Genomic DNA, 17,454 nt, shown 5'->3' on the forward strand with positions numbered 1-17,454 from the left:
AAGCCCGGTCCCGGCAAGCCCCGTCCGTGCCCGCGAGGCCCTCACCTGATCTCGCGCCGGGGCTTGGAGGAATGCGCTGAGCCTCTCCGCACTTTTTATGGCTTCTGGCGTGTTTACAGCAGAGCTGGGCTCTGCAACGGGTTTCTTTAACAGCCCTGCACCCAGGGTTGCTTTGGCCGGGATAAAGACATTCCTGTCATTCCCGGGATAGGGCTTTCCAAACCCGGTCATGGCAGGTTAATTTTAACAGCCAGCCCTTCAGCACGGGGGTATCTCCAGCTTCCCGAGCCCGGCGACCGCCGGTCGGGGAGCGGAGAGGATGGACGGACGGACAGCGCGCGGGCACGCGCAGGCCACGCTGCCGGCAGCGCCCGGCGGCAGGCTCATGCAGGCCAGGACCGCCGCTGCCGGCGCTCTGCCCGCAGCCGCCCGGCGCAGCCCCGCGCCTCCCGTGGGGCTCCCCTCCGCCAGCGGCCTCTTCCCGCACTCACGGGGCTGGCGGGGGACAGAGTTTATAGGGAGAAATTCCAGGCGGCTGCCAGAGCGCCGAGCTTTAATCATTTCCGTATGGGTGTCTCTCGACCAGCGCTCGCCGGTGCAGCGCCGACGGGCGCAGAGCACCTTCCCCGCGCCAGGAGCAGCCAGTAACGCTTCCCCTCGAGGTGCAACTCGGTGCGTCAGAGCTCAGCCCCGGATCCTGGCCAAGCTTCGAGGGTGGATACGGGGCCTGCAGAGAGGCTAGCAGCAAAGGTGCTTGGTGCTCCTCGATACGCGGCGGCCCCCCACGGCCCGCGCCCTGCACCGGCTGGGGCTTGGCTCCGGGCAGCAGAGGGGCATTTGCCGCCGCGTGCCTGCTTCTGCACAGCCCGGCAGCGGCTCCGGCTCTCCAGCATCCCCGCGGGTGGGAGGACGATCTGGGGAAGGGCTTGTCCGCGGGGAGGGTGTGAATTTCCCACGGGTTTTAGGTTGTCCTGGAATTAAGCACTCCCAAACATTTTGGAGCTGCGGAGATTATAAAATCTCTCCGGAGGGTGTTAAGATTAACCGCTCGCCGAGGTGATTCCTTGCAGCACACCTAGGCGTGAGCCCTGCCGGCTAAGGGAGGCAGCTGGGAGCAAACAGCCCTTGGAGAGAGGCTAAACAGAGCCCCGGCCTGGAGGCAGGGCCCTGCCAGCACTCCCCGAAGTGCCCCCGGCGCTCCCGGGGCTGCCCCCCAACCGGTCCTGAGCAGCCCTCGGGGCTCCCCCCCCTTCTGCCCCCCAGGCAAACCCTGGCGCTCCCGGCACTGCCTCCCAAGCCTCCCCCGGGAGGCTCCCACCGCGGCTGCCCCCCGGCTCCAGGGGCCCCGAGCATCCCTCGGGGCTCCCGGTGCCCTTTCCCGAGCATCCCCTAGAGCCCCCGGCGCCGCCAGAGCCGGCATCTGCGTGCCCCGCCGGGGCTCCCCTCGAGCACCCCGGGGCTCCCCGGCTGCCCCCCGCCGCCGGCATCCCCCGAGCACCCCCGGGGCCGCCCCCTCTCCTCCCCGGCCGCGGGGCGGGCGGCGCATGTGCCGCGCAGAGCCCGCCCCGCTCCGCCCCGCGCCGCGCCGCGCCGCCGCCCCGGGCGCCGCGCTCCGCGCCACTCCGCGCCGCTCCGCGCCCCGCGCCGCCGCGCCCGCTCCGCGCCCCGCGCCGCCGCCGCCGCCGCCGCCGCCAGGGGGGCGGCTCGGGCCCGCTGAGCCCGGCGGGCGCCCGGGGGGCGATGCGCCGCGCCGCGCCCCGCCCGGCCCCGCCGCGCCGCCGCCGCGCCGCCGCCGCCGCCCGGGCGCCGCCCGCCCCCCGCCGCCGCTGAGCCTGGCCGCCCGCCGCGGCCCCCCCCGGCGGCGCCGCCCGCCGCGGGCTGCCGCAGCGCCCGCCGCCGCCGCGCCGCGATGGAGACGGCGGAGAAGGAGTGCGGAGCGCTCGGCGGCCTCTTCCAAGCCATCATCAACGACATGAAGGTAGGGGGTCCCCGTCGGGTGTCCCCCCATCCCCCGCTGCCGCCGCCCCCAAACGCGCCGTGACAGCCCCGCGGCGGCTATCGGGACCCCACGGCGCGGGCTGCAGCCTTGTCACGGGTGTCTGCCTGCACCCCCCCCCGCACACACACACACACACACGCACCCGCCGCCATCAGGCGTGGGAGCCCCACGCCAAGCGTCGGCGCCCCGCGCCAGCCCCACGTCGGGCCTCGGAGCCCCCCGGCAGGGTCCCGCGGCGGGCGGCGCGGGTGGGCTGCCCACGGGCACGGCGGACGCCGCCTCCCCCCGCCGCCCTCCGCTCGCCTTCGCACCGGAGCCGCTCGCGTTGGCGCCCAGCAAACGCCCAAAGCGGCTCCGGGCTCCCGGCCGCCTTCGACGGCCGCGGCCCCCGCGGGGCACCGCCGGGCGCCCCGAGAACCGGCCGCGAAAACCGGCCGCCTCGCTGCGGGTGTTTCGGTTTGGACCCAAACAGTGGCGAAAAAAGGGGCCGCGGGCGGTTTGGGTTTTTTTCTGGGGGGGGAGTGTTTTTTTTGCGGGGGATTTTGGGGTGCAGCGTTTCCCGCTGCCGCTCCTGCCCCTGGGCTCGCCGGCTTCCAGCCCCATTCACATCGGGAGGCAAAGCGCTCTTCCTCCTCCTCCTCCTCCTCCTCTTCCTCTAGCTGCTTGCTGCAGCCCAGTCCAGACAATGCTGTCATTGCCAAAGCAGGGGAGGGGGGAGAAAAAAATAAAAGCGGAGCCGAGAAAGAGGTTAACCCCTTCGGAGGCGGACGGCGTCTCCGCAGGGCGCGCGATGCTGGAGCTGGGCTCCGGCGAGGCGCCGGGAAAGGGGGACGGTGGGCGAAAAGCCCTCGAGTGCGAAAAGCCGAGCTTTTCCCAGGCTGCCAGGCCCCGGGGAGGGGGCCGGCAGCCACAAAATTCCCACGCGCCAACCGAGGCCCCTGGAGGTGGGGGGTTGGAGAGTTTGGCTGGAGGTGAGACAGGGGGCCATCCGCAGGGAATTGGGGCTGCTCCTTGCGTGCCAGCGAGGGGTTGCCGGGTGGAAAAGGGCAGAGGTGCTCCGGGAGGCCAGGCAGGAGCCCACCGGCACCCACGACCGCCACCTCGGGGCCCCATGCCCTTGAAACGGCCCCGAGGCACCGAGGATGCTTGGGATGGGGTGGGAGTCCCAGGGCGGTGCGGGGTCCCTGCACCGGAGGAGGCACCCGTGGGTGCTGCTGGAGGCCCAGCCAGCATTTCCCTTCAGCTGGCACCGACCGGCTACCCTCAGGCGCCCTGTGCCTCAGTTTCCCCATGCCGTCGCTGAGATGGGGGGGGGAGGAGCTGCTGGCTGTGGAGGGGATGAACCAGCCCGGCTGGTGCCAACGCAGTGCCAGCAAGGAGCCCAGCCCCAGTGGGGCATTTTGGGGACCAGGATGCGGCTGGATCCCCCCACCAGCACCACTGGCCAGAGCCCCTCACCCTTGCTCCGAGGGCGCTGCGGCGCTTGCTGGCTTGTAGGTGGCAAAGGCAAAAAAAAAAAAAGGAAAGAAAGAAAAAGAAAGGAAAAAAAAGGTGCTATGAATCCCATTGCAACTTATCCTCTGCTCGTATCCCGCACTATCCCGGCCTTCCATCGCGGCACCGGCTTACGGCCCGGCCAGAGGCTTTTTGCAGCGGGAAGTGGGGCAGATCTGCTTTGAGATATATGGGATTTTTTTTCTCCCGAGAAGGGACGTTTTTGTGGGTTTTGTGGCCTCTCTCCGCTTTCGTACGCAACCAAATCGCGCCCGCAAAGCTGGAGAAAAATAATAACCTGCCGCAAGAGATTAAGGCGTTCTAGGCGCTGCAGAGGGCAGCGCTCGGGTGGCTTTTCCGGCATCCCGCGGCCTCCCCTCCGGAGGAGCCGGGCCGGAGCCCACTTCCTTCCCATCGCCTCCGGCCCTATCTGCGCGGCGGCCCCGGGCGACCTTGCCGCGTCCTTGTCCCCACCGGTCCTCCTCCCAGAGGAGCGTCACCGGCCCCTGTGGCAAGGGGGGGGAAACTCGCCCCACGGGGAGGCCCCCGCTAAGCCGAGGGAGCGCGGGGCGTTTCGGCCCCTCCAGCGCTCTCCCTTCCCGGGATGAGTTAGGATGGGCCAGTGGCTCCGTCCGCATCCCGGGGACGGCGTCCCTGCCCTCCAGCGATGGCAGTCCCCGTCCCGCTGCCACCAGCGACCGGGCGGCATCCCCGCGGCACCCTCCAAACCCTCCTTTACTGACCCGATTTTTGGCTTAAAGGGCTGCCGCTGCAGCTGGGCCGTGGAGAGAGCAGCCGGCGGCTGCCCCAGCGACGCCGAGCGCCCTGCTGGTGCTGCAGCGAGGCGCTCTCGCGAGGCCGGATGGCACCCGGATGGTCGTGCCAGGGTGGCCTTGCAGAGGTGGCACCGGTACGGCACCCGGATGGTTGTGCCGGGGTGGCCTTGCAGAGGTGGCACCAGGATGGCACCCAGCTGGTCTTGCCAGGGTGGTCTTGCAGAGGTGGCACCGGTACGGCACCCAGCTGGTCTTGCCAGGGTGGCCTTGCAGAGGTGGCACCAGTACGGCACCCGGATGGTTGTGCCGGGGTGGCCCTGCAGAGGTGGCACCAGGATGGCACCCGGATGGTTGTGCCGGGGTGGCCTTGCAGAGGTGGCACCAGGATGGCACCCAGCTGGCCTTGCCGGGGTGGCCTTGCAGAGGTGGCACCAGGATGGCACCTGGCTGGTCTTGCCAGGGTGGCCCTGCAGAGGTGGCAGCAGGATGGTCCATCCAGCACCCGCTGCCCGTCCCTGTCCCCTGTCCACCTGGCAGCGAGGGGCAGCCTCCGTGGGGGGCAAGTGCCATCTCTGACCCCACAGCTGCCCCGTTCAGGGCTTAGGAGACCCCCTGAGCTGCCCTCCACCCCCTGCCCCCAGCTCGGCGGGTGCCCAGCTGCAGCCCCAGGGCACGCCCGCCCCAGCGGTTTTTGGCAGTCGTTGGCGAACCATCCACCGTGCCGGGACAACCTCCTAAGATCGGGTCGTGGGAATACGTGTCTGGACCGAGGAGGAAAAAAAACGGGAGAGAAGTGCAGGATGGGAGGAGCTCACCCTTAATTAGCCATCGGAGAATCCACATGGGCCCTCCCGCATGTGGCCCCAGCGGCGGCCGGGCGCCCCCGCTCCCAGCGGGCCTCGCCGTCGGGGCCTCGCCGGCCGGTCTGCCCGGGGCCACCTCCGGCTGCCGGCCGGCCAGAGCATGCCGGGGCCGGGGGGGTGAGCGGCCCCGAGCCGGCGGCCCCTCCTTGCCTCACTCTCGCCTTCCCTCCTTTCAGAGCTCCTACCCGATCTGGGAAGATTTCAACTCCAAGGCGACCAAGCTGCATTCCCAGCTCAGGTGAGCGGCCCGAAGCCCGGCCGCCGGAATCCGTCGCCTAAAGAGCGCGGCGCCCGGTCGGGCTGCCCCCCACCCCGCTTCCCTCTTTGCTCCGGGAGGGGAAACCGAGGCAGGAGCTCAGCCGGCACAGCCCGCCGGCGACGCGGGGTCTCCGCTCGCCTTGCATCCTCCCTGGGGTTGTCCCCCCCCCCCCCCCGCCCCGTGCTTTGCCGTGCCCCGGCGGCTCCCAAACCGGCCGGCTGAGCTCCGCGCCTCTCTTTGCGCCCCAGGACCACGGTGCTGGCCGCAGTCGCCTTCCTGGATGCCTTCCAGAAAGTGGCCGACATGGCCACCAACACCCGAGGTAGGTCCCGCCGGGCAAGCGGCCGCGGGCTCGCGGGTCTCGGCGGCCCTCGGCGCAGCGCCCGCGGGCTGCGGGGGTGCCCCGGCCCGGCCAGGGGGGCCCGAGCGGCTCGGCGGGGCGAAGCCTCCGCTCCGGGGGCCGCCGCGGGCAGATGCGCGCTGCGATTACGGGAGATCGGCGCGCGGCAGAGCAGGGAGCCGGCAAAGCGGGATTGCGGTTCGGAAAGGAGGTCAGCCGCGGCGGGGGGGGGGGGGGGGGGAGCGGCGGGACGGGCGCCTCCGGGCACGCCGCCCGCACGGGTCCGGCACCCCCACGTCAGGCCGGCCTGGGCGCCGGGTCCCGCCGAGTGCTCGTCTCCTCGCTCCGGTCGCTTTCCTGGCCGGGGGGAGGCTCCCGGGATACGGACGCTTCTCCGCGGGGCGGCGGAAAGGCGCCAGGGCAGCGCCGGTCTTACGCCTCGGCCGCCGGAGCCACCTTCTCGGCAACCTGTGCCGCGATTCCCCGCCGCCACCCCCCCCCAAACTCCTGCCTCCGCTTCCCAGCCAGAGACGGTGACGCCGGGGCCGAGCTCTCAGCCCCCCTGGGGGCTGCTCCCCGCTCTCGCTTTGGGAGGTACCAGCAGGCTCGCGGTCGCTCCCGGGGATGCAACGAGGCAATTAGGCGGTCGCAGAGCCGGAGAAGGAGGATTCAGGGGCTGGGGCCCACGGCGAAGCCGGCTGCCTGCCCCGGGGGTGCCCCGACCCCCAGCCCGAGTGGGAGAGATGGAGTGAGGAGCTGAGATTGCGGGTCTGGCCTCCGGTCGTCTGTAACGTTCCCGTGCCGCCGTGGGGCTCTGCGTCGCGGTCTTCGGCAGGACTCGCGGCCACCGCTGCGGGGCTGCCCGCGGGGGCTCTGCCCTCGGCGGCGCGGCGGGCGCGGGGGCCTCGGCGGCCTCGCCGGCGTGCCTGCTCCCACCCTGGCGGCGAGGCGCCCGCTTCCCACCGCTCGGCTTCTGCCAAGCAGATGGTCCCGGCCTGTTTTGCAGACTCGCGGCATGCAGGCCATCTGGAGCCGCGCAGGGAGGAGGAGGAGGAGGAGGCAGCTTGAGCAGGGATCAGATTTGTCTCCAAACACACTAGCCCACTGCACTGCAAGGATTAGGGTTCGCCCAGCTCCCCCTCGGTGCCCGGGGCGCCTGGCCGGGTGCCACAGCTGCCAGCACGTCCTCCTCCCCCGTCCCCGTGTCCCCTGGACCAGGCAGCGGGCAACATCTGGCAGCCAAAGCGAAGGCTGGGAGGAGATCCGCAGCAGGGGAGCAGCCCGAGGCGATGCCCAGCCGGTCGCGGAGCGGAGACATGGCCCGCGCGGGGCTGCTCGCGGCACGGGGAGCTTCACAGCCCGTCCGGCTGGGAAGGACGGAGGTGCCGAGCAAGGCGCTCCTGCGGGAGAGCCCCCAGCAGGGCGTTTTTTCCCTGCCTGGCACCGCTCTAGAGCTGGGCAGAGGAAGCAGGAGGAGGATGCAATATTTTGCTCAGCCAGTTGCCTTGGCAATTAGCCGGCAAGCCAGAAACAGCATCCCCGTCCCACCTCGCACCCCGGGAGCGGTGCCGGCTGGGGAAGGGCCTTCGGGCTGCGGGTGGGCGGCATGGGCGATGGGACGGGGGCCAGGGGACGCCCGGCATCCCAGAGGCTGGAGAGAACAGCACTGCCGCACGCGGAGCCGGGGCAGGGCGGAAGGCACCACCCCGGGCCGTTTGGCCTTTTCTGAAGGTTTCCGCCTGAACAGCGCGTCTTGGGGGTCAGCAGAGCCCTTTTCCAGGGAAAACGGCCCCAGGAGGGGCCAGACCCATGGGCCGGGATCGCCGCCGCCGCCTCGAAGCCCGGCTGCCGGCCGAGCCTTGGCCGCGCGCACCCTCCGCGGTTGCAAGCGGGGATCTCCAAATCCCCGACCGGCAGCCGAGCGTCGCTCCCGTGCCCGGAGGCTCTCGCTCTTCCTCGGCTCTTTGCAGGAGCCTGGCTTCAGGCGGCTCTTCCAGCCTGACTTCGCGGTTCCTGGGGAGCCGCGTGAACCCAGCACCCCGGAGGGGAGCCGAACGGCGGCGGGACGGGGTGTCTCCCTCGGGAGCCGGCGGCCGGCAGCCCCCGGAGCAGCGCCAGCCCTTCCCGTCGCAGAAGGGATCAGCGCTTAATGCTCTGAAGGCAGCTCAGGACACGAGACAACACCGCATTACTCCAATTCCCAGCTTCTTAAGGGGCTTCCCGGCTTCTCCCTACGCTGCCGGGCGCGGGGTCCCGCCGGCTTGGCCTCCTCGGACGTCTCGAAGCGCGCGGCCCGGCTCCCCGGACATCTCCTGCCGGTCGTCCGTACCTTTGCCGTGACGGCCCAGGGCTGCCAGGACGTTGGCTGCAGGGTGCTGAGGTTAAGGCAGGAGGCTTTGGATGGAGCATCTACCCCTTGGTTGCTTTTTGGGATCGCGGCCTGCGTCCGGCCGCTCCGAACGGCGCCAGCTCCACTCGCCGCCGCTGGAGAGGAAGCAGGGAGAGCAGCGGGAGGCGGACGGCTCGCCGCGGGCACGAGCTTTCGCCGGGACAACCCAGGCTCCGGAGCGGTAGTGCCGGGCTTCGCCCCGCGCCCGCGGGAGGAAAGCCCGCGCGAGCCCTGTGCGGGGCAGTGATTTATCCCCACGGGCTACAGCCCGCCAAGGAGAAGCCGGCTGCGAGGTCTCGGTGCCCCCCTGCAGCTCGGAATCGCAATCCCGGCGGGCGTTTGTGGTGTCTGCCGGGGCCTTGCCGGCGCTGGCGTGATACCGGGTGGCAGCCGGGCGGCCTCACGCCCGGATAAATCGGCCGAGGGTGTTATCCGCTGGGGTTAGTGGGATAACGGCTTGGCAAGCTGCATCCTGCCAGACCCCGGCTTGCAATCCCGACCCTGCCTCCACCCCGCCATCATTCCGCTCCAGGGTGTTTTTCCGATAGCCGCACATGTGTGAGCGTGTGGGGGAATCGGATTAGGAGCAGGAGGATCCGGAATAAGAGCATTAGGAGCTGGATTAGGAGAGTTCCCCAAGCAAGGGAGCAGGGGCTGCCGTGGCACCAAGAGGAAAGGGCCCAGGTGTCCGGGGCTGGAGCGGGTCTGGGGCAGCGGGTCGGCTCGCCGGGTTGGGAGGCGCCGGGGCGAGCAGGGCTGAGGTCCTGCGCCAAGGCGGCTGCGTCGCCTTCCTTCGGCGCTCTGGGAAAGCCCGTTCACCGCCCCGGGTTGGCAGCGGGGGGCGCGGGATGGGTGGGAGAAGCCTCTCAAAACTATTGGGGGGAGAAAAGGGCAGAATATCATTCCGTCGCCTGCGTCTCGGGAGTCGGCGATTGCCACCTTGCTTCCTTTGCCAGGCTGCGCCGGCAGCGACGCGCGTGCTGCCGAGCGTCGGCAGCGCTGCTGCTGCGTGGCCATCCTTAGGTTTCAGAGTTAGTGGCTGTTTCGCTGCAGAGGGGCGCTCCTGCCTCTGGGAAACCGCCCCGCGGGCAGCAGTCGGGACGGGACGGGACGGGACGGGGGGGAAGCTCCGACTCCCTCTCCGTAAGCGCGGGATGGAGCCGGGCTTCGGCCCCGGCGCCCGCGCTCAGCCGCCCGCTTTCCCCGCCCCGGCCAGGCGCCACGAGGGACATCGGCTCGGCGCTGACCCGCATGTGCATGAGGCACCGCAGCATCGAGGCCAAGCTCCGGCAGTTCACCAAGTGAGTCGGCCGCCCTCGGCTCGGGGCCGGAGGAGGCGCCGGGCGGCGCGGCCGGGGCCGGGGCCGGGGCCGGGAGGGGGGGGAAGCGCTCGAGCCGCTCTCCCAGCCGCCCTCGCTGTTTTTCTCTCCCTCGCTCCAGCGCCCTCATGGAGAGCCTCATAAACCCTTTGCAGGACAGGATCGAGGACTGGAAGAAAACCGCCAACCAGCTGGACAAGGACCACGCTAAAGGTGCGGGCGGGCGCTGGCGGCGGCGGCGGGGCTGGGGGCCGCGGGGCACGGGCCGCCCTCTCACGGCGCTCCCGTGCCCCCCCCTCTTCTGCCCACCCCAGAGTACAAGCGCGCCCGGCACGAGATCAAGAAGAAATCCTCGGACACCCTCAAGCTGCAGAAGAAGGCCCGCAAAGGTGAGGGCGGGCGGCGGAGGGGCCGGCGGGCCGTGCCGCGCCGCGCCGCGCCGTGCCGTGCCGCGCCGTGCCGTGCCGTGCCGCCGGGCTGTCTTTCACACGCTCTTTCTCTCTCTCTCTCTCCCTCCCTCTTTCTCTCCGTCTCCTTTGCTCTCCTTCCTCCCTTCCGCATCCTTCCCGTAGAGCTGCTGGGTAAGTCCAACGCCGGCCGCACGCGCCACCCCCTTCCCGCCCCGCTCCGGGCCAAATCCCTCGGGCCGGCCGCCCGGCCCGGCGCCGCCGGGGAGGGCAGGGGAGGGCGGCGGGCGCCGGGGGGGGGGGCCGGTTCGGACGCTGAGGGCGCCCGGCGCCTCCTCTCCCGCTCGCAGGCAAGGGCGACCTGCAGCCCCAGCTGGACAACGCGCTGCAGGACGTCAACGACATGTACCTGCTGCTGGAGGAGACGGAGAAGCAGGCGGTGCGCAAGGCCCTCATCGAGGAGCGCGGCCGCTTCTGCACCTTCATCACCTTCCTGCAGCCCGTGGTGGTAAGCGCCGGCGCCGCGGCTCTCCCGGCGGCGGGGGCGCCGGGGTGGGGGGGGCGTGGGGGGGGCCCTCCGCGGCCGAGGGTTTCCCCGGGCGCTGACGCCTCCTGCCGCCCGCAGAACGGGGAGATCACCATGCTGGGAGAGATCACCCACCTGCAAGGCATCATCGACGACCTGGTGGTGCTCACGGCCGAGCCCCACAAGCTGCCCCCCGCCAGCGAGCAGGTGAGCGCCGGGGGGGCGGGGGGTGCCGCCGGGGCGCGGGCGAGCCCGCGGGCTTCTCGGCGGCCTTACGCCCGCGCCTTCCTCCCGCAGGTGATCAAGGACCTGAAGGGCTCCGACTACAGCTGGTCCTACCAGACGCCGCCGTCCTCCCCCAGCAGCTCCAGCTCCCGCAAGTCCAGCATGTGCAGGTGCGTCGGGGCGCGCGGGCCGCCCTGCCCGGCCCCCGGCGGCGCGCGGGACGGGGACGGGGACGGGGACGCGGCCAGGCCGCCAGGGCCCCCGAAGGCTTCGTTAAGCCTGGCCGGCTAACGGTGCTCGCGGATACTTAGACGACGGCCCTCAGCCTCCGAGCGCCCAGCTGGTTCCCAGTAATGCAGGGTAACTGGTCGGAGGTGGGGCGGAAGCGGGGCCGGCGCATCCCTAGGGCTGCGGGACCGGGAGCCGGGTGGGCTGCAAAAGATGCTGCCAGCCCCTCCGGAGCCCCTTGGATTCCCTGGCGCGGGCTCCGTGGCGGGGCGCAGGCGGCGGGGGGCGGGCGGCGCGCCGGGGGGGGACCCTGCCTCGCTCCCTCCCGCCGGCGGTCGGCCCCTCTCCCGGGCGGACTCGCGTAGCCAACCTGTGTCTTAAACTGTCTTTTCCTTCCTCTGTCCTCCCCGCCCCTCTCCCCCCGCTAACGCGCACTGTCTCTCCCGCCGCCCCGCCGTCCCCCCCCCCCCCTCCACCCCCACCCCAGCAGCGTGAGCGGTGCCAAGGGTGGCATCCCGTGGCCCGGCGGGTCCCAAACTTGCTCACCAAGTTCCACCTATCGCTACCGCAGCCTGGCGCAGCCGGTCAACGCGAGCACGCGTCTCTCCAGCGTCTCCTCTCACGATTCGGGCTTCATCTCCCAGGACGCCGCCTATTCCAAGCCGCCTTCTCCGATGCCTTCGGACATCACCAGCCAGGTAAGGGAGGAGGGAGGGACCGGCGCAGCCTCCCTGGGGCCCTGTGCCTCAGTTTCCCCCTCTGGAAAAGGAGCGGGTGAGACGCGAGGGTCCCATCCGGCGGTGTATCCGTGACACCCCCGGGCACGTTTCCAGGTGGAGAGGGTTGGCGTCAGCATCACGGGGGAGAAAAACGTACCTGGGGGTGCCCACCCCAGTCGGGCCAGGCTGTTCCCCCCCAGGCAAGGGGGTCACCCTTCGCCCCGTGGTCAAGAAATGGGGTGCTTGGTCAGGAACCGGGGTGTTTCCCCATCCCTCGAGCCCCGCCACGAGCCGGAGGCCGCGTCGTGCCGTTCGCTGGCCAGGCTGGCAGCGCTTGGGCCGTGCGGGGCAGAGCGCCCCGGGCCCTGCGTCCGCCCGGCAGGCGCTTCGTGCCAGGCGAGATGCTGGCGGAGAGCGGTCGCCAGCGCTGGCCTGAGCTGCATCGCTCCTCGCTTCCCGCGCCGCATCCCCGGGCGCTGGCTCCCCGCGCCGGTGCCGGCCCGGAGGAGTCCGCGGTCCGCAGCAGCAAGCCTTACCCACAGCGTCCGCCCGAACGCGTGGGCAGGTGACCTCCGCTTTGGTGCTAGAGCCTTGCAAAGAGCACAGGGCGATGAAACCGGGCGCCTCCCGCTCCGCGGCACGGCGCGGCACGGGGCCGGGCTGCCCGCACGCCGGCGCGTCGGAGCCGCGGGGGCACGCGGCGGCCCCCAAGCTCTGCGGGCTGAGGGGCTGCTCCAGCTCTCCAAAATGTCTCTTGGACCATCCGGGTGTTTGCCAAGGCCCGCCAGGCTGGGCAGACCCTGAGCATCCAGGAGGGCTTCACCCATCCCGCACCTCCCCGAGCTCGGCAGACCGCTGGGCGCAGCCTCGTCCCTGCTTCTGGGGCAAAAAGGGGCCCGCACCCTGCCCTTCGCCCGCGCCTGGGCCGGGGCCGCGCCGGCATCCCTCGGCCGCGGGCACGGTGCCGCGCGGGTGTTTGCAGCCTCCGAGCCGGTGCCCGGGCGCCGCTCGGTGCCGCGTCGCGTCGCCTCGGCCCGGCGCGCGCAGCCGGCTTGCTAACCAGCTCTGCTCTCTCCCTTCTCCGGGCGCACGCGACTCGCTGCCGCTCCTCGGCCCGCGGGCACGGCAGAAGTCCTCCAGCTCGGCGTCCTCGGAGGCCTCGGAAACCTGCCAGTCCGTGAGCGAATGCAGCTCCCCCACCTCGGTTAGTTCTAGCTCTGCCGCGGGGGCACGGGCGGAAAAGGTGAAGCCTTCATCGGCAAAGCCGTCCTCTTCCTCCCTCGCCCTCCCCGGTTCTCTCCGGCTCTGCCCTCCATCCCTCCTCCGGGCCACGGAGCCGCCCCTCGGCGTGCGTCCCTGTGGGCAGCGCCGGCGTCCCCGGCCGCGACCGGCCGAGCCTCCCGGCCACCGCCGGTCCTCGGAGCGAGGGATTGCCCGGCGGGACCCCTCGCGCGCCCCTTCCCCGCTGCCCCCGTCTCCCCGGCCGCCTCTCTCCTCCCATCCCGCCGCTCCTTCCCTACGCGCCCCGGCTTCAGCCGCCGACGCCTCGCTTTGCTTTTGCAGGACTGGTCCAAAGCGAGTCCCTACGACCAGCCCGTGGTGAACACCCTGCAGAGGCGAAAGGACCGCGTGGAGCACCTGCGGGAAGCGGAGATGGCCTCGGCCGCCATGGGGTACCCGGGCATCAGCGTCGAAGAAGCTCCCAGGCCCCGGATGTCACCAGCTACGATTGCTGCCAAGGTACCGGCTGCTGGGGGGGTGAGGGTCCGGGCACCAAGTGCCAAGTAGGGGTTCCTCAAGGAGGACCATCTGGCACTGAGAACTGGCCAAAGCCATCACGGCAGCATGGCCGGCTCACCGGGGTGCTGATGGGTGACTGCTCTCTCCCCCCCCCCCCCCCCGCCGCAGCACGGCGAGGAGGTGTCCCCCGCTGCCAGCGACCTGGCCATGGTCTTGACCAGGGGGCTGAGTCTGGAGCACCAGAAGAGCAGCCGGGACTCGCTGCAGTATTCCAGCGGCTACAGCACGCAGACGACCACGCCGTCCTGCTCCGAGGACACCATCCCTTCCCAAGGTAGCGGCGCTGCGGGCCTGGCTCACCCACGGTGGGAAGGGGAACGTGGGGCAGGGGTAGCGTGATGTTTCACCTGGAGGGTCAGCAGGAGGCCAGGGGCAGAGCACGAGAAGAGCCCCTCAGAGCAGTTGTGCGGCTGGAGGCCGTTTTACGCGGTGCTGTTGATACGCCTGGGCATAGCGTGATGTTGTGCCGGTCCTCCCTTGCAGCAGGTTTGGACAGGGGTGTGCTGACTTCTCCGCTGGCTCCCACGGAGGTTTCCACTGTGTTGTGATCAACACCCGCACAGTGACACAACCGGGCCCCAGCTCTGCCCAGCTGTTTGGCTTCGCTCTTGCTTCCCAAGTGGCTGTGAGCCTGTCGTTAATTCTGTGAGCCACCGCTTGCCTGGTTGCAGCACAAAGCAGGTTATTTCTGTTGTGCAGGATGAGACGAAGGGTTTGGGCACGTTGCGTGATTGTCGGGGTTGCCTGCTGAACACCCTGGGCCTGTGCTGCCCGGGGCTGGAGGAGCTGTGGGCTCGTGGCTGCGTTGCAGACGCTTGGGCGGTGCTTGAGCCTGCGCCGAGTGTTGCAGCGCCGGGCTGCGGTAGCGCTGTGCGCGGGCAGCTCATGTTAAGAGCGGGCAGACTTGCACGTGCTGAGGGTTTGGTGCACAACAGCGTTGTGCAGTTGCGGTGTGACGTGACGTGCAGCGTAACCGTGATTGTTTCCCGGTTATTTGGAGGGTTAGTTGTGGCTGGGGCACCCATGGTGCAGTAGCTCGGCAGGAGGAACTCCGTTAACTCTGGCAGCTGTGGCTGAGCTGTGCGCGCCTTGATGGCTGCCGTTGTGCCAGGCAGCGTAGACCTGCGGTAGCATCGCGCATTGCGTGAAGGCGGTGGTTTGCAGCGATGTGTTGGTGTGCAGTGATTTAGTACCAGAGGGCTGGGGTAGCATCTTCTGTGGTGGTTGGAGATAAGGTAACCATGGAGACAGTTGTGGTGGTGTGTTGTTGTGTTCTCATGGTGATGGTTGTGATCATGTTGTTATGGTGATGATTAGGTTTGGTTGTGATCGCGTGATAGCAGTGGTTGGGGCTGGTTGTGATTCTGTTGTAGCGGTGATGGTTGTGTGTAACAGCTGGGTTTGGCTGTTACCATGTGATGATGGCAGCTGGGGTCAGCTGTGATTTCATTGTGGTGGTGATGGTTGGATTTGTGGTCAAGCTCTGATGGTGACGGTTGGGGCTGACTGTGATCATGCTGCAGTGGCGATGGTTGGCTTTGGCTGTGACCATGTGATGGCAGTGGTTGGGATGGTTGGGATGGCATCGCAATAGTGGTGGTTGGCTTTGATTGTGGTCATGTTGTGGTGGCGATGGTTGGGATGGTTGTGATCATGTGGCAGTAGTGATGGTTGGGATCACATGGCAGTAGTGATGGTTGGGTTCAATTGTGCTCCCATGATGGCTGTGGTTGGGGTTGGCTGTGATCGTGTCGCAGCGGTGATGGTTGCCTTTGGGTGTAGTCATACTGCAATGGTGAACGCGTTGCGAAGGTAGCGGTCGGGCTCGACGGTGGCGGTTGGGCCACAACCACCCCGCTTGGCCACGCTGACTGGCTTCCCCCTCCCTAGGCTCCGACTACGACTGCTATTCGGTGAACGGCGACGTGGAGTGCGACCCCCAGAGCGAGTTCGACAAGTCCTCCACCATCCCACGCAACAGTAACATCGCCCAGAACTACCGGCGCATGATCCAGACCAAGCGGCCCGCCTCCACCGCCGGGCTGCCTACGGGCACCAACCTGCCAGCCGGCACCACGCCGGGGGTCGCCACCATCCGCCGCACGCCTTCCACCAAGCCCTCGGTCCGCCGCACCCTCTCCAACGCAGGCCCCATCCCCATCCGGCCCCCCATCGTCCCCGTGAAGACCCCCACGGTGCCCGACTCCCCCAGCTACACCGGCCCCACGCGAGTGGGCAGCGAAGAGTGCGTGTTTTACACTGACGATGCCTCGCCAAACACCATGGATTTTGCCAAAGCTTCGCCCAAGCGGCTGAGCCTTCCCAACACCGCCTGGGGCAGCAACGTCATGGAGATCTCCGTGTACCCCGGTGCCGGCCAGCACCTCTCCGCCGAGGAAGAGGAGGACCAGCAGTTGGCAGCCAACCGGCACAGCTTGGTGGAGAAGATTGGCGAGCTGGTGGCCAGCGCCCATGCCCTGGGTGAAGGCCAATTTCCCTTCCCTACGGCGCTTTCGGGCCCCGGTCCCGGCGAGGAGACGCCTACTCCACCCCCGGCGGCCTCCATGGACCCCCCGGCCGAAGACATGCTGGTGGCCATCCGGCGCGGGGTGCGCCTGCGGAGGACCATCACCAACGACAGATCGGCCCCACGGATATTGTGATGAAGCCCCCGGTCCCTCCCGGCCCCGTCCCGCGCCGTGCTGTGCCGTGCCGTCCCGCCGCCCCGCTCCCCGCGTCCCTGGGAGGAGATCGAAGCAGCGCCCGCAGCGCCCTGAGGAGGAGAGATGCCGTCGGGAACCGCGGCGCCGAAGCCGCGTTCGGAGGTGGAGGCAGAGCCCGGATTCACACGGAAACTGAAAGCCTGCGCTGGCAAACTCGCAAGGACGCAGCCTAGGCGCCGAACGGGGTCCGGAGCCCGTTTTATACGTTGTTCCCCAGCCTCTCCCGCTCGCCCGCAGCCTCCCCGGCGCTTCTCGCGGCCTCCGGCCGGCCGCTGCTCCCGGCGGCCGCTCTCCCGCGAGCTCCCCGCTCCCCGGCGAGGCGCCGGCGGCACCGCGCAGCCTCGCACGCTCCCGCGCGCTCCTGGCAGGCGGGGGCTGGCTGTCGTCTTCTGTCTTTCCTTCCTTTGCTCTTTCTTCCTCTCCTGCTTTCGCTTTCTCTTTTCCTTCCTTCCTTCTTCCTTCCCTCCTTTCCCTTTCCTTTTTTCTTGCTTGCTTGTTTGCTTTCCCTGTCTTTTCCCTTTTCTCTTGTTTTTGCTCTTACTTATTCTTGCTCACTTTCTCTTTCGCTGGCTTTCTCTTTCGCTTGCTTATTGCTTGCTTTCTCCTTCGCTCGCTTTCTCCTTCGCTCGCTTTTGCTTTCTCTTGCCTTCTTTCTCTTCCTTGCTTTTGCTTTCTCTTGCCTTCTTTCTCTTGCTTTTACTTTCTGCTGCTTGTGCTTTTTGTTTGCTTTCACTTTTTTTCTTTCTTTTTCTGCGTCGTTTTCACTTTTTCCTTTCCCTCTTGCGCTTTCGCTTTTGCCGTTTCTCTCTTTTTTGGCTCCCACTCATTCTCTCTCTCTAACTTTCTTTCTCTTTTGCTTCTGTTTTTCCTCTCTCTCTCCCCTTTCCTTCCTTACTCTCTTCTTTTAACTCTCTCTCTCTTTTTTTTTTTTTTCCCTCCCTCTCTTTCCTTTCCTTTTCTTTCCTCCAGCGGCCGCGGCCGGGAGGAGGCGCCGGGCCGGGGAGGGAGAGAGGGAGGGAGGGAGGCGCAGCGCAGCGCAGCGCAGCGCAGCGCAGCGCAGCGGGCGGCCGAGCCGGCGCAGCCGCCCCGGCCCCGCCCCCGGGCCGGGCCCCGGCTCTGCCCCCCCGCCGCCCCCGGGCCGGGCCCCGGCTCTGCCCCCCGCCGCCCCCGGGCCGGGCCCCGGCTCTGCCCCCCCGCCACCCCCGGGCCGGGCCCCGGCTCTGCCCCCCCGCCACCCCAGGGCCGGGCCCCGGCTCTGCCCCCCCGCCACCCCCGGGCCGGGCCCCGGCTCTGCCCCCCGCCGCCCCCGGGCCGGGCCCCGGCTCTGCCCCCCGCCGCCCCCGGGCCGGGCCCCGGCTCTGCCCCCCCGCCACCCCCGGGCCGGGCC

At 69.5% G+C, this 17,454-nt stretch overlaps 1 protein-coding gene across 3 annotated transcripts; it reads left to right on the plus strand.

Annotated features, from left to right (window-relative positions):
* Positions 1-1,870: 1,870 nt before the first annotated feature.
* Positions 1,871-17,079, plus strand: MTSS2 (MTSS I-BAR domain containing 2). 3 transcript variants are annotated; one of them, XM_062586313.1, is made up of 14 exons: positions 1,871-1,978; positions 5,309-5,370; positions 5,640-5,713; positions 9,337-9,421; positions 9,561-9,652; positions 9,754-9,828; positions 10,197-10,354; positions 10,472-10,579; positions 10,670-10,767; positions 11,313-11,523; positions 12,674-12,748; positions 13,108-13,284; positions 13,453-13,618; positions 15,235-17,079. In XM_062586313.1, exons 1-14 carry the CDS (start codon positions 1,910-1,912, stop codon positions 16,005-16,007), a joined length of 2,223 nt encoding a protein of 740 aa, XP_062442297.1. In that variant the 5' UTR covers positions 1,871-1,909; the 3' UTR covers positions 16,008-17,079. The 3 variants fall into 3 exon arrangements, with proteins under 3 accessions (XP_062442297.1, XP_062442298.1, XP_062442299.1); XM_062586314.1 differs by having other exon boundaries at positions 11,316-11,523; XM_062586315.1 differs by having other exon boundaries at positions 11,397-11,523.
* The last annotated feature ends 375 nt before the right edge of the window (positions 17,080-17,454 follow it).

This window comes from Rhea pennata, chromosome 13 (assembly GCF_028389875.1).
Source record: "Rhea pennata isolate bPtePen1 chromosome 13, bPtePen1.pri, whole genome shotgun sequence".
Lineage (NCBI taxonomy): Eukaryota > Metazoa > Chordata > Aves > Rheiformes > Rheidae > Rhea > Rhea pennata.